Below are 14965 nucleotides of genomic sequence, written 5' to 3'. Positions count from 1 at the left end.
GGTACAGAGACAGAACCTGGCCACCACTCCACAGGAGGAAGAACACCCCTAGGAACAGAAGGAAATGAGGCATTTGGGTTTTTACACAAGACTTTAAGCAACACACCTGGTCATTTTTTAAAAACTTAAATAATTTCAATAGAAAATAAAGTTAATAAAGGCTATTATTTTTAAAGAAAGGAAGTTTGATGGAAGGTATAAAACTACAACAAGGCAGAAGTTTTAAATTATATCACTGATTCACCAAAAAATTGTATTAGTTTGCTCTTAATTAAGGGAGTCTACAATTGGCTATATTTTTTCCCCACTTTTGATGATCTAGTGCCAAATCTCATTTATATATGACTTCAGACTTCCATTCTTAAAATTCTGATACAAACTTTCTGGTTCTTAGTTGTTCCCATTCATAATAAGAAGGTACTTTCAAAAGCAATGATAAGAGAGGACTTTGTGTCTGTTATTTAAGGTGAACACACTGATTTCCATACCACAAGAAGAGTCATGGCTTCCAGTCTCATCTCTAAGGCTGGCTGTAGCAGAGGGTTAAGGGAGGCCAATAAAGTTCAACTTTCCTTGGGGTCTAATTAATTTATTCAGAGAATTTATTTTCAGTTGTGTCCTCCCTAGCCAACAATCTTGCAACTAACTGTCACAAGGAAGACCAGGCAAGAGAACGCTAGGATTATCACCACCATCATCAGGACCACCACTAAGTGGTTCCTCTGAAGCACCAAGGATCATATAAGCCATTTTTCTATGATGACCCATTTCACAATAATCTTGGACAGTGGCTGCCACCATCACCATATGGGTGAGAAAAATGGAGCTGAGCCCAGAAAAGAAAACCAAACATGGGTGAGCTTCAATAAATGGAAGAAAATGTATTCAAATCATTAGCCAGTTTTCTAAACATTATCTAGAAAAACAACAGGTCAGAGACAAAATAACTGAGTGGTGTTAAATAGAATCCTGCACAACACTGTGCTCCACCTGCAGTTCTTCCCCAAACTCACACCCATCCACAGACAGCCCAATGGAAACTCAGTAAGTCGTGGCATTTCTGATTTGGGTCTTCTTTCTATTCTACTCAACAGGGCCTTTGGGTGCCCCTCAAAGCCCCCAGTCTTGGGAAAGCTAATACATGGCCGGTTCCACTTACCATCCTCTTCAAAATCTGTAAAACTTCCAGGTAGAACTTGAAGAGGAAGCTGATGATGAGGGTCCTTTTGAACTCCACCTTCCCACCTGGAGCTGAGCCCGGAAGGGACACTTCCTCCAAAATGAGCCTGCAAGCTGTATCCAGCATCTCTTCACTCCATGGCCTGGGAGAAGCAAGTTCTGCTTTAAGCACTGTATATACATTCTTTTGTTTAATCATCTCAACTTCCCTATGAAGTGGGTATGATTATCTGTCTTTGACAGATAAGGAAACTGAGGTACCATAAAGTTAAGTAAGATGACTGAGCCGGGTGTGGTGGCGCACGCCTGTAATCCCAGCAGCTTGGGAAATGGAGGCAGGAGGATCGCGAGTTCAAAGCCAGCCTCAGTAAAAGCTTAGCAACTCAGTGAGATCCTATCTCTAAATAAAATACAAACAATAGGCTAGGGATGTGTCTCAATGGTCAAGTGCCTCTGAGTTCAATCCCCAATACCCACCCCCTAAAAAATGATGACTGAGATCATGTAGTAGTAGGGGGGCTGAGCTGAGAGTTGGATCAGGCAGTCTGGCCCACCAATAGTTTAAAGCTCATGTTTTAACCACTATTCTCTATTAAATGCTAGTAAATGCTAGTAAGTGCTCAAGAAATATTAGCTGTTAATGTTTTTTTAAGAGAGACAGAAAGAGAAAGAGAGAGAGAATTTTTTTAATATTTATTTTTTAGTTTTCGGCGGACACAACGTCTTTGTTTGTACATGGTGCTGAGGATCGAACCTGGGCCGCACGCATGCCAGGCAAGCGCGCTACCGCTTGAGCCACATCCCCAGCCCCTAGCTATTAAAGTTACCTGTAAATATAAGAAGTCAGGTAAGCAAATACATTTAGGAATTAATTTTAGAACAAACTCACATAATCTATTTCTTATCATGGTAAATGATCCCCTACAATAAAGAATGTACATGTACTATAAGAATATTGGCATTCTCTCCCCCTTCATCCCTCCCTCTCTCCCTCCCTCTCCATCATGACTCTCTCTCCATCATGCCTACTTGAGAATTCACTAAAAACAAGACATGGAAATAATCATGAAGTATTATTGGAATTCCCTGCCATAAAATAGAAAGGTACTAAGCATTTTTCTTCTCACAATTACTTCTCCCTATAGATTGGGCTGCTCTGTTACTTGGGGTCTAAGGATATGATGCCTTACCTGCCGATGAGTTTCTGGCAGGAATTCTTGGCACTGATGATGGTTGGACCAACACCCCCATACAGGATGGATAGCTCTCTGATAATGCCATCCCCTTCTCCAAAAAGGACCCTCATTCCTGAATTGACTATTGCCAGTGCATTCTGCTGCCGCTGGGCCTGTCGGAAGGCTGACACAAATTCCCACTGAAAGAAAAGTTAAATGGCACATGTAGAAACATACTGAAAACGATCTGTACCAGGAGGAAGTATGTGTATGTTGCCTTATCTGATCCTTGTCACATCCTCTTTTATGGGCAGAATTATGTCCACCCTAAATTCACATGTTGAAGTGTCCTTTGAGAAGAGGAATTTTGCACATATGAATGAAAGAGGGAAGACGTTGCAAAAACGGAAAGAGAAGAAAGCAATTTAAAGCCCAGGTCTGAGGTCTTAGAAGAAATGAACCTTGCTGATGCCTTGATAGAAGACTTCTAGCCTCTGACATTTGTAGAAAATAAATCTATGTTGTAGCATATGCTCAGTGTGTGGTTCTTTGTTATCACAGCCCAGCAAACTAATATATCCTCTGAGGCAGGTGTAATCTTTCCCATTTTGCAGATAAAGAATCTAAGGCTCAAGGCGATTCAGTAATTAGTTCAGGTCTTGAAACCAGGTCTGAAATCTGAGTCCATCTGTCTCCAAAGCCCTTGCTTTTTCTAAATTCTACTGCAAATATATCTTTTAGCCTCTTTCAAACCCCAACACACAGGCAGAAGTATATTCTTTGTGTTTCATTTAGGGAAAAAGTCTTATGGGACAAAAAAAAATTTTTTTTTTTTAAATGTTAGGAGCAAAAGGAACTGTTCACAGGTCCTGTAAGATAAAGACCTCATGCCACTTTCTAAAGTTGATTTTTATCTTCCCTATCAACACTCAATGTTTTTTCTTGGCCCACCCTATGCTGGAACAAACTACTGTGGGCTCACAGGTAACACTAAGGCAATGAAAGAAGGACCTTCTCACCTTGCTGGAGTAAGGGATGTTCACTGAGATCAAGATTTCTTGAGGCTTAAGATCTGCACTGGGGTCCTTGCTGAGAAACTTCTCATTTAAAGGGATCTGTCGTTTTCCTTCTGTGGAAAGAAATGACACTTGCCCTGAAATCTCCAGCCTATTGAATAAAATCACAGAACTTGGGAAATAATTCTACCATACACCTGGGGAAACTGACCATTCCTATGCTCCCAAATCTCTTACCCTCTGTGGGCATCTTGCAGCCCTCCCTCCAGCCTATTCCCCACCATTTTTGCCTTCTCTGCTTGCTTACAGGTAGAAATATATGGTAAAGAGCAGCTCAGAATTTAGAGTAGGACAGGACCTTAGCAGTCCTCTTCCTGAATGACATGATTCAGCTTGAGCTTCACCAGTAGGAAGTAGATATTAATATTCCTTTTGATATTTTGATCAAGTCATTCAACAAAGTTACAGTTTATAACCAGCAACCCTACTAGGTTCAGTGGTGGATTTTAAAATTCCCTTTAATTAGTTTATATACCAGTGAGGTGTTGTCTTAGTTGTTTGTACCTTTTCCCAGCACTTATAAAAATTCTGTTCTTTAATCAAAATATTGGAAGATGGAACAGTTTAAAGCCACATTAAAACATGACCTGGGGATAAAAACTAAGGAATTTTGATGGATGTAGTCCCATGACAAAACCTGCTTCTCATGGTATGACTTTTTAAAGTGATATTACCTAAATTGAAAATTCTGAATTCAAACCTTCTTAAGATAATTTAATAGGTTAGAGGATATGAGGAGTAAGTATTTCACAATGCAGGTAATAGAAAGTTCATAATTTTAAGAGAAAATACCTCTAGATTTATAAAGGATCAATTAGAACTTTTTAATAATTGTTGCTCAAATTGGAATAAGAGAAATAAACTTCACAAGTGAAGCACAATATCATGTATATCCAGAAGACTGTGATCCTAATTAGAATAAGGTATACACCATGTTTGTATAAATATGTCAAAATAGACTCTACTGTCATGCATAACTAAAAAGAACAAATAAAAAAGAGAAATAACACTCCTGGACTTAGTTTTAAAAATCAAATAAATAAATACAGAATGAGGCCCAGCCATTGGTTAGCTAGAAAAGACCTGTAGGCATCTATCAAGAACAAATTAAGTAGTAGCCCAAAACATGATGTGGATGCAACACACTTCCGTACCCCTTGGGGAATCTCTCCAATAACAGGGTCCACGAGTTCTCAATGGCTTATAGTTCTTTCCAATAATCAAATCATACTAGGACATTAACCAACACAAGCATGTTCACTATAGGGTGGTCAGTATGTGAAAATATCCAGCACAGGATCTCAAAAAGAAGCAGATGAGGTTGGGAGTGTGAGATTAAGACAAGACTGACCATCTTTCCAGCCTCCAGAAAGACAGACAGAAGCATTAACATTATAAGAAAGAGTCATTTCCAGAATTGGACTTTCTGCCTCCCCAGAGAGAAAGAGGGGTGAGAGGAGCAGATTTAACAATCTCCAACTAGGAGCTGTCACTCACCTTCGGACAGCAGGTTAAGGGTACAGTTACCCACAGCCAGAAGGGGATTCAGATCTGAATCTAGATGCCTGCTCACAATGTGGCCCCCTAAAGACTTTTAAAAATAATAAGTTATTTTTACTTTAGTTTTATAATTATAAAAACATGAGCACTAAAATAAGGATTAAACAAACTTTGAAGAATTATTCTTTTTGTTTGTTCTTTTTTTTAATTTTTGTTTGTTCTTAAAGAACAAAAATGTTTCCTGAGGGAACAGTCATCCACCAGAGTTTATTGCCATCAAATACATACAGCCATGTTCCTGATCTGGGACCCAGCCAGGGTTCTCAGATGCTTCAAGAGAGCATGGTACGTCTTCGTGTTCTCTTCTGGGAGCTTCTGGACCATATCAGCCAGGATGTCCTTCACCTGAGCCAGGCTGAGGCCAGCACCCAGGGTCAGTCCTAAAATAAGGTCATGCATAAATAATGCCATGTGATCACTTCTTACCTGAAAATGTCCACTGGACCAAAGCTACAGACAAGGAATCTTTATAGTAGATACATGCTGTCCTACTTATAGGTGGTGGTGGTTGTGAGGGTGGTGGTAGAGGTGGTGATGGTGGGAGTGGTGGGGCGATGATGGTGATGATGGCAGTAGAGGTAGTGGTGATGATGGGTGGGGGTGATGATGATAGAGGCAGTGATGGCAATGGAGGTGGTGGTGGTGATGATGGTGATGACAGTGGTAGAGGTAGAGATGATGATGGGTGGGAAGGTCATGGTAGTTGTAGAGGTGGTGGGATGATGGAGGTGGTAGTGGGTGATGGAATTGACTGTGGAGATGATGAAGGCTAAATTCTTTGAACACCCACTATATCAAGCACTACTCACTCTATCATGCTTAATCTCCACAAATCTGAACAAATTTATGACATATTAATTGCCATAGTAAACAATTAGATTCCAGAGACTATATTTCAAACCCACACTCATGTTGCTTCTCATCATTGCCATTAAATCAACTTCCTTTCAGGAATGGAGAGGCCAGTGAATAAGCTGCTTAATACATAAACTTGCTTTGCATGCTTCTGGAGAGCAGAGGTTGTATCCTTTTCACCTTTCTCTTCTGTTCAGTACTTAGCCCAGGACCCTCATTGAGTAATTCTTACCCTCTCTGGTGTTGCAGACAAGGACAGTTCTTCAGTAAAAACATCTGACTATTCAGACAATTAATATCTGGTATAACTTTAGAGAATTCTTCCTAAAGCCCCTCTCCGAATGTTATCATTCTTAGAAGAGAATTTCTGTGCATATTATAATTAGGAAAAATTCTGTCTGCTTGTTTGCAATAACAACTAAGTTGATTAATGTGTCTTAACTAAGAGAGCAAAGGCCTTAAGAACTTACCATTGCATGAATGATTCACAATATTTAGTTCTTTAATTCTATCAGGAGAAATTATAACTGGGTGGAAGACACCTTTAAATTTCATTTCAGGCCCTAAAGAATTAGGGGGAAAAACCAAGAAGATTAGAATAAATGGGGGCTAACTGTCCTTTTAATTTTGAAATTACAATCAAAATGATGACTTTAAACATATTAAAGTTATATATCTACTGGTCTAGTTATTGTCAACCCAGACCCAGAGAAAATGGCTGGATACATTTTCATTAAAATTGGAGGACTCTTTGGAATTATCAACCCTAAAACTTGGGCCTTATGGCATGCTCAGAATTCTCGTTGGAAAGACTCTGGGGTGGGGGTGAGGGCATGTTCTTAATGAATGGGGCAAACTGAACCTACATTTGCTACCACAGAAGCCCCTGAAACTGCAGCATCAGTAAAACATATTGTCTTCATTGAGACGCCACCCAGAGAAGGAACAGAGAGAGAAGCTTCAAGATGAGGCTCAGATTAATTCCCAATGAATGGCAAGACAGCCATCCTCAGCCCCTCTGCTGCTGGCTTGCTACAGAGCTAGCTTGTGAGGCGCAACTCTGGGCACTGAAGGACACAAGGGATTTACTTCTTCCGTGATAAAAAGTCTCTTGAGGGGCTGGGGGTGTGGCTCAGTGGTAGAGCGCTTGGCTAGCATGTGTGAGGCACTGGGTTCAATTCTCAGCACCGCATCTAAATAAATAAAGATCCATTGACACCTAAAAAATATTTCAAAAAAAATCTCTTGAGCAATGATGAGGAAGTTGAGTCCAAAGGATTAAAAATGCTATTCCAGATTATTTTATCTGAGAACACACATATATGAGGCTGTTTTCCCTCTAAGTCCTTTTCCTTGATTTCCCCATAAGAAGTCCCTGGGTGTCTACATACCCACAGAGGTGTTCCCCATGACAATAGGGGCCTGGGGATACTTGAATTTAGCTTCCAGAAGTTCCTTCAGGGTCACCGGGGAAATCCATATAATTCTATCACCATGAAAAACCCTGGTTTTGGGGGGTTGTTTCTCAGCCATTATCTATTGAAAAAGCAATGGGGATTCAAGATACATATGACAACATTTCCATCCATTTTTGCTTTATCGTTGTAGGAACAAAGAAAAGAAATACAGATTTTCTGAAAAACAAAATAAATGACCTAAAAAGTACAGCTTCACAAGGAATCAGAGTTCGAGATAAAAATTTGACAGTATTTTTCTCCTTCTAGAGGCTCTCCATGTAAATCCCTTTGGTGCTCTTATATCTCAAAGAAATTCATTTTAATGTTTAAGCATGCTGAATTTTGTCAAATCATCCTATGGAAGAATGAACTACAGCAAAACTGGAAGCAGAAAACGTGTCTACATTTACAGGCATTGTGACTGCAAGGCTTTTTACAGACACCACCAGTTCCTTCTTTCAGTCAAATGACCCCTCCTGGTGACTCCACCCTCATTCCCCCACCTCTTCCTTGGTCCACACTTTTTAGACCTTGAGATAAGGATGACAAAAAGGTGTTACCTATTTGCTAGTCAGCTTCTGAAAGAATCCAGAATTCCTCCATAAATCAACCCTCTAGACACAACATTGCCTATCTTACCATTAGCTCTGGAGGAAATATCAGCTCCTGGGTTGGATCCAATGGCAGAAACTCCTCTTCTGAGAAGAGTTTTGAATTTGTCTTAAAGAGAAAAAGTACGGAGGTTATAGTAGTTCCCACTTTTCTAGGGGGATATGTCCCAAGACCCCCAATGGCTTCTGGAAACTGTGGATCATACTGAACCTTATATATGCTGTCTTACTCTATTCATTCTTACTATAAATCTTAGCAATCGCAGCATACAAATTTCTTTCCTTATTTTGTTGAGAGCTTTCACCTTTTCACTTAAAGGAAGTACTTTACAGTTACCATTTGGTGTATCTAAATTACCAGCATCACTAATCTTGTGCTTTGGAGCCCTTATTAAATAAAAGAAAGGTTACTTGAACACAAGCAGTGCAATACTTTGACAGATGATTTGATAACTAAGATGACTACTAAATAAATGACAAATAGGTGGGTAGCATATATAAAGTGGAATACATTGGACAAAGGGAAGATTCACATTCTGGGTAAAATAAAGGAGGACAGTATGAGATTTCATCACACTACTCAGAATGGCATATAGTTTGAAACTGCAGGATAACTGACATACCTATCACCTCAGATATTTATCACTTATTTGTGTTGAGAACAATACCTACTGGCTATTTTGAAATATTCAATTAATTGCTGTCAACCATAATTATCTCACTGACTATTGAACAATTAGAACATATTCCTCCTATCTAACTTACCTTGTACCTGTTTCCGGTCTTCTATCTGCCTGCCCCTTCCTGGGCTGATTTTTTAAAAATAGAAATGAAGTCAGAATGAGAAGGAACATGTTAACACAGCTTGGAGAGGAAGTTATTCTTCCTAAGAGCAAGTCAGTCATTGCACATGTCCTGAGAAAACTTTAAAACAACTTTACATTTCACTCACTTTATTTCCTTCCTCAAGTTCTGGTAATCCATTTATTCCTTGATCCAAACAGCAAGTCCCATTTTCTTTACTTTGACAACAGCTAAAAGTCTAATGAATGAAAAAAAAATCAGTAGGAATTTAATGCTGATTCTATTAAATATTAAATAAAGTGGGTAACTACCAGATAAACCTCATAATATAGAGTCATTATGATTAGGTGTCATAAAGGAGAATTGTTTGTACTTAAACACATCCAAACTAACTCTAATGAAAAACCTGAGCTTATAAGGAATTTGGAATAGCAGTGTACATTAAACAAGTTAAACTATGTGAAGCTCTTATAACAAAGCCTGGACACAGCGATAACTATTATTAATGATTAATGATTAAAATTAATAATATTAAATATTAAATATTTCAAACATTTAACAATAAATATGCACAACTATTAGCATATAAACACTCTGTTCTTATCTATGATATCATTCTTTCACAGGTTAACTTCCAAAAGGCTTGTCTTCCATTCCAAAGTTGTTTGTTCACTTACTCATTTAATAAATATTGATTAACCACTCAATTAGTACATGGTGACCAGCCATGGAGACATACAGCCTCTGCTGCAAGTAGCACACAGTCTAGTGAAGAGATGGTACAGCATATGGGCAATGGCGCCACACTATCACCAAAGCTATGCAGGGCAAGCATATATACATCCCAGGTGCAAAGGAGCTATAGGAGCCTGGGAAGGTACCTGACCCAAACAGATCAGGAATGGCCTCTTGCAAGCAATAACTGCCACCAATGTCAAAATGCTTAGGTGCTCACGATGTAACTACTAAGGCAAGCTCAATGAATGGGGGTAACCCTCCTGCCCAAGGCTAAATAGCAAATAGCAATTATAGACCTCGAGATAGGAAGTAGCCCTGTATTATAATGGCTATTCCTCTAATCACACCTGATGGACCCTACAACTTTGCTTCATTGGGGAAAAATATACTCATTCACAAGTTCTTTTCTACTTACTTTACAGAAAGTCTTGCATGTGTCAATTATGGGCCTGTATCCAGTGCAGCGGCACAGGTTACCTGAAAGAGGAAATCCCAGCTCTGTTAATTGAGTAACCTAGACAAAAGCACAAGCTGCCAAACACACAATAAAAAGAAGGACCTCATCCCAGAAGAAAGTTCTGTTGGACATTTCAGTCCACCTAATCTGCACAAATTATTACATCAGCAACTTGGAATATTTAATTAAGAATCTTGAGGTAGATTTTAACAGCTCAGCTACCTAAGTTTCCTCCTGCTGCTTATTTGTTCATTTTTCATTCATGCACTCAGTCATTCAATAACAAGGATACTTAACAAAAGACCTGCCCTCTTAGCAAATGTTTAGGTATATAATACAGTAGTGATAACTATGGGCACCATGCTGTACATTATCTCTCTAAGACTTATTCATCTTGCATAACAAACTTTGACAATCACTCATTTTCCCTTTCCCCAGGTCCTGCTAGTCACCATTCTATTTTCTGCTTTGCTGAATTTGACTATTTTAGGTTCTTCATATAAGAGGGATCATGCAATATTTGCTCTTCTGTGTCTGGCTTATTCCATTCAGTTAGCATAATGTTTTCTAGGTTCGTCCATGTTTTTGCAAATAGCAAGTTTTATTCTTTTGTTGGTGGTGATAACTGGGGATTGAACTCAGGGGTATGCAACTACTGAGCCACATCCCCAGCCCTATTTTGTATTTTATTTAGATACAGGGTCTCACTGAATTGCTTAGAGCCTCGCTTTTGCTGAGGCTGGCTTTGAACTTGTAAACCCCTATCTCAGCCTCCAGAGCCACTGGGATTATAGGCATGCACCACCACACCCGGCTTTTATTCTCCATTTTTAAAAGAATAAAATTCCTTATTATTAATACTTACTATGGCAATTATCAATTTATTGCAAGAGAGGAGGAGAGAGAGATAAGGAGTATGTGTTAAGTTTCAGTTGATAGAAAGATGGATAATATTATATAGAAGCAAAGGTAGTTATTAAACTTTGGAAGCAATTGGGCCCATAATTCATTTATAATAAATCACTACCAGGTCAGTGTTTCTCTCACAGTAGTCTCGTAGTCTTCCGCCACCCCCATCTGACATCTAATTTAAAAAAATCAAGACCTTAGAGCCAAATTCTATGGTAGTGGGTTCCAAAATTTTTCATTATTTATACATTTCCCATATATGTCTTTACCCTAAAATTTGAGAACCCTTATCAAGTTTACATTTAAAAACAGCCATGAAATCAAAGGCAGGATGAGACCTAAAGGAAATTAGGCAGAATAAAGTTCATATACTATGTCTCTTCTGCTTCTGTTTGCCCTAGTTTTCCCTGGAACATTCTGCAGAGGAAGTGTAGCCATGAGCTTCAGTCTCATGCTCTGTGAGCAGAGAAACAAGGTCTTCAGGAGGTCAAAAACAAAGACAAATTGAGCCATGGAGAGTATCAACAGACATAGGATTTGAGAGGCTGTGTTTTTGTTTTTGCTTTCATTTTTTGTTTTTTGGTACTGGGGATCAAACCTAAGGGCACTTAACCCCTGAGCCATATCCTCAGCCTTTTTTATTTTTTATTTTGAGACAGGTCTTACTAAGTTGCTTAGGGCCTTGCTAAGTTGCTGAGGCTACCCTCAAACTTGTAACCCCCAACCTCAGCCTCCTGAGTCACTGGAATTACAGGCGTGTGCCAGAGCCTAGCTGTTATTTTTTTTTTTAATTTTTGTAGAATCTTGTTAATGAAGATCACCCCCTACATGCACACATATACACTGAGATCTTGAACTTGATAAAATCTTTCCAGAGTGGCCTCAGACAGTTCTTTGAAATAAGAATCATCAGAAGATCTTTTCATGCAATGTTCATCAATGGCCTTCTGATTTGTGAGATGTTGCTGAGATCACCTACCCTGAGCAGTAAGAGAGCAACTTGTAGAGGTAATTGGTTTCTTTCCAATGGTAAATGAATAACCTGGCTTTTTAATGATTATAAAAATAGGCAAACAACTGACAAAAAGAAGAAAATCTTAAAGACAGAAGACTGAGAAATACATTGGCCAAATGCGATGTGCGACCTAATTGAAGCTTGATTTCAACAAACCTACTCTTCCACACCTAGGTGGCATACATTAAATGACTGTCTCCAAACTTCAGCTTCTCCATCTATGAAATGGGGATACTAACAGTACCTGTCTTATAAAGTTATTGTAAGATAATCTTAAAACAGCATTTGTGTGGCACATGGTAGGGTGTCTAAAATCAGCTGTTGTCATCATCATTACAATAACACACACACACACACACACAACCTACCACCAAGGGCTTCCGTTAACTGATCTAGAGTGGGCTCTGGATGGTTCCTGAGCAGCGTGTAGATGGACATCACCATCCCAGGGGTGCAGAATCCACACTGGGTGCCGTGGCACTTGGCAATCCTCTCCTGGAAGGACATAACATTTACAAATGCAGATCTTGAGCTCCATTCCAGACCTACTAAACCAGACCCTCCATTTTAGAAGATCTTCAGATACTTCTGGGCATATTAAATTTGGAGAAGAGGCCCCTGAAAGCCCTTCTTATCCCAGAGGGCCTAGCATCTTTGGCCTGGGTTGTCAAGATCCTTGCTTCTCATCAGCTTTTTTTTTTTAAATATATTTTTTAGTTGTAGATGAACACAATATCTTTACTTATTTATTCATTTTTATGTGGTGCTGAGGATTGAACCCAGGGCCTTGCGCATGAAAGGCAAGCGCTTTACCACTGAGCCACAACTCCAGCCCTCTCATTAGCTTTTAAGCTTCACTTACAGCGAGGTTCTCAGCCTTTGGAATCACCAGGAGGGCTCAACACTTCCAAGGACCCAGCTGTACCCCAGACCAATTAACTTAGAGACTGTGCAAGTGAGGTACAGGAATAATATCTTTTAAAGATTCCTAGGTGGTTTCAAGGTACAGTTGCAGTTGAGGGTCAATTATATCAAGGAAATCCTTCAGAGAAATGAGTCAAATTACACTCAAATTGAGAAATTAACGAAGAAATTTTTTCTGAGTATTTCTTTCTTTTCTTCTTTTTTTTTTTTTTGGAGGGGGGGCTGGGGGTGGATATCAGGAATTGAACTCAGGAGCACTCAACCACTGAGCCACATCCCCAATCCTATTTTGCATTTTATGTAGAGACAGGGTCTCACTGAGTTGCTTAGCACCTTGCTTTTGCTGAGGCTGGCTTTGAACTTGCGATTCTCCTGACTCAGCCTCTCGAGCCACTGGGATTGCAGGCATGTGCCACCACACCCAGCCTCTGAGTATTTCTTGAGAACAATTTTATCTGCCAACTACTGTACTGATGCTGTTACACACAGTTTACAAAGGCCACCATTAATCCAGATGAGGAAACTGCCTTAACTGTTCTGGTACTTTTTGCCCCTCTTTGGAGTCCAACTTCCAAAGGACAGGTCCAGTTTGCAAACTGCCTTCTGGCAACATTGTGAAGATGGGAGCTCAGCAGCAGTTGAGGATGAAAGAGTTCCCATGCTTGTATACATCCAGGTCTCACAGGGACACCCAGGAGAATCCTCTCCAGCTAGCTAGTGAGGTTTCAGAGAAATAAACGAAATTCCTTCATGTCTTGAGAATCTGAAGCTAGGCTATTTTCTAGGCTGCTCCCATGTTTTCCAACTTTTATCCACTTCTCATAAATGACCTTCCTTAATTTAGATCAAAACAAGTGGCCCTTTGGGGGGTTCTGAAGGTATCTTTCACTGGGGGGACAAGCTCTAAGGAGATTGTTTTAAGAGAAAAGTCACAAAATTCATTGACGGGGCCTCTCAGCTGTCTTCTGAACAAGCCCTATGTTTAACAAATCTTTTTGGTAGCTGATACTTCCATGTAATTTTCCACTGTACAAACAAACAAAACAAGAAAAAAAAATAAAATTATATCCCTCAATGCACTGACTCTTCTACCTTTATCAGTTTGGAACATAAGATGGTCAGGTCCCATTTAATTAAAACATGGAGAAAACATGAGAGGTCATATCAGTATTTTCTTAGGGAAAAGTCAGGCACATGCCTGTAATCCCAGTGGCTTGGGAAGCTGAGGCAGTAGAATCATGAATTGAAAGCTAGCCTCAGCAAAAGCAAGGCACTTAGCAACTCAGTGAGACCCTGTCTCTAAATAAAATACAAAATAGGGCTGGAACTTGACTCAGCAATTGAGTGCTCCTGAGTTCAATCCCCGGTACCTCACTCCCCCTCAAAAAAAGGGAAAAGTCCTCCAATCTTCCAAAAGCGCCTTTCCAAGACAGTCACAAAGTCATATCACAGCATGCCAGGTTTTACTCTCAGCTCCAGCTGGGTTTAACCTGTTAGCAGTGACCAAGCAGCAGGGCCCAGATGGCTCTACTCTCAATCTCGGGACTCACAATGTCATTCGTGGTTTTCCAAGCATAGAGACCCTGTGAGAAAGAGGCACATCCACACCTGAACAGGATGAATTCTGGTCTTGGTGCTTCCTATGCCTTCAACTGTGGTGATGGCGGCACCGTACAAAGAACAGATGGGGGTCAGGCAGGCATTGGCAGGGTAGTGTCTTCAGGATGCAAAAAAGAAGAACAGAGTATAAATAGCGTCATGTCTAGTCGGAAAGAGGACTGGGTCCTCGCGGTACCAAGTCCTCATCTTCTACAGGGCAGGTTTTGTATGACCTCCCCAGGCTTAGAATCTGCAATTGGTCCTTAGCTCACACTCATTTTACAGAAGTATAATCTGAGTTTCTGAGTGATTTACTCAAGATTACATGGGAATGTGAACAGCACGGTTAAAATTCTGCCTCCTAACTCTAATTCCAGAATAGCTTCAGCTAACCTTAGTTGTTTTTCTTCTTGAATGAGGGGCTGACATTCTCTAGTTACATGTAACTACCTATCCACCCAAGGCCTTGTTCCACCTTCCAGGCAGATGCTGGGCTAAGGTTGTTGGTCAATAAAGTGCACTTTGAGGTCATTCTTCAGACAGATCGAGTGTGGGATACAGAACACCTAATCCCACAAAAGCAAAAAAAAAAAAAAAAAAAAAAAG

The 14965-nt window shown here is 39.9% G+C and overlaps 1 protein-coding gene across 2 annotated transcripts in view; it reads right to left on the bottom strand.

Moving 5' to 3' along the window:
• The window catches only part of Aox1 (aldehyde oxidase 1), a 69334-nt gene that overhangs the window by 42949 nt on the left and 11420 nt on the right, over positions 1-14965 (bottom strand). For both annotated transcript variants that reach the window (XM_015481208.2, XM_015481209.2), the window contains exons 4-15: positions 14369-14477; positions 12205-12331; positions 9871-9932; positions 8866-8955; positions 7942-8022; positions 7237-7381; positions 6316-6408; positions 5219-5370; positions 4928-5021; positions 3374-3483; positions 2370-2554; positions 1160-1322 (exon numbers count right to left, since the gene is read on the bottom strand). In XM_015481208.2, the coding sequence (XP_015336694.1) occupies positions 1160-1322; positions 2370-2554; positions 3374-3483; positions 4928-5021; positions 5219-5370; positions 6316-6408; positions 7237-7381; positions 7942-8022; positions 8866-8955; positions 9871-9932; positions 12205-12331; positions 14369-14477 (1411 nt within the window). The remainder of the gene's footprint in view (positions 1-1159; positions 1323-2369; positions 2555-3373; positions 3484-4927; positions 5022-5218; positions 5371-6315; positions 6409-7236; positions 7382-7941; positions 8023-8865; positions 8956-9870; positions 9933-12204; positions 12332-14368; positions 14478-14965) is intronic.

The sequence above is a fragment of the Marmota marmota genome, unplaced genomic scaffold (genome assembly GCF_001458135.2).
Source record: "Marmota marmota marmota unplaced genomic scaffold, marMar, whole genome shotgun sequence".
Lineage (NCBI taxonomy): Eukaryota > Metazoa > Chordata > Mammalia > Rodentia > Sciuridae > Marmota > Marmota marmota.
The sequence above is the reverse complement of the archived record's forward strand: the minus strand, read 5'-3'. Positions and strand labels throughout refer to the sequence as shown.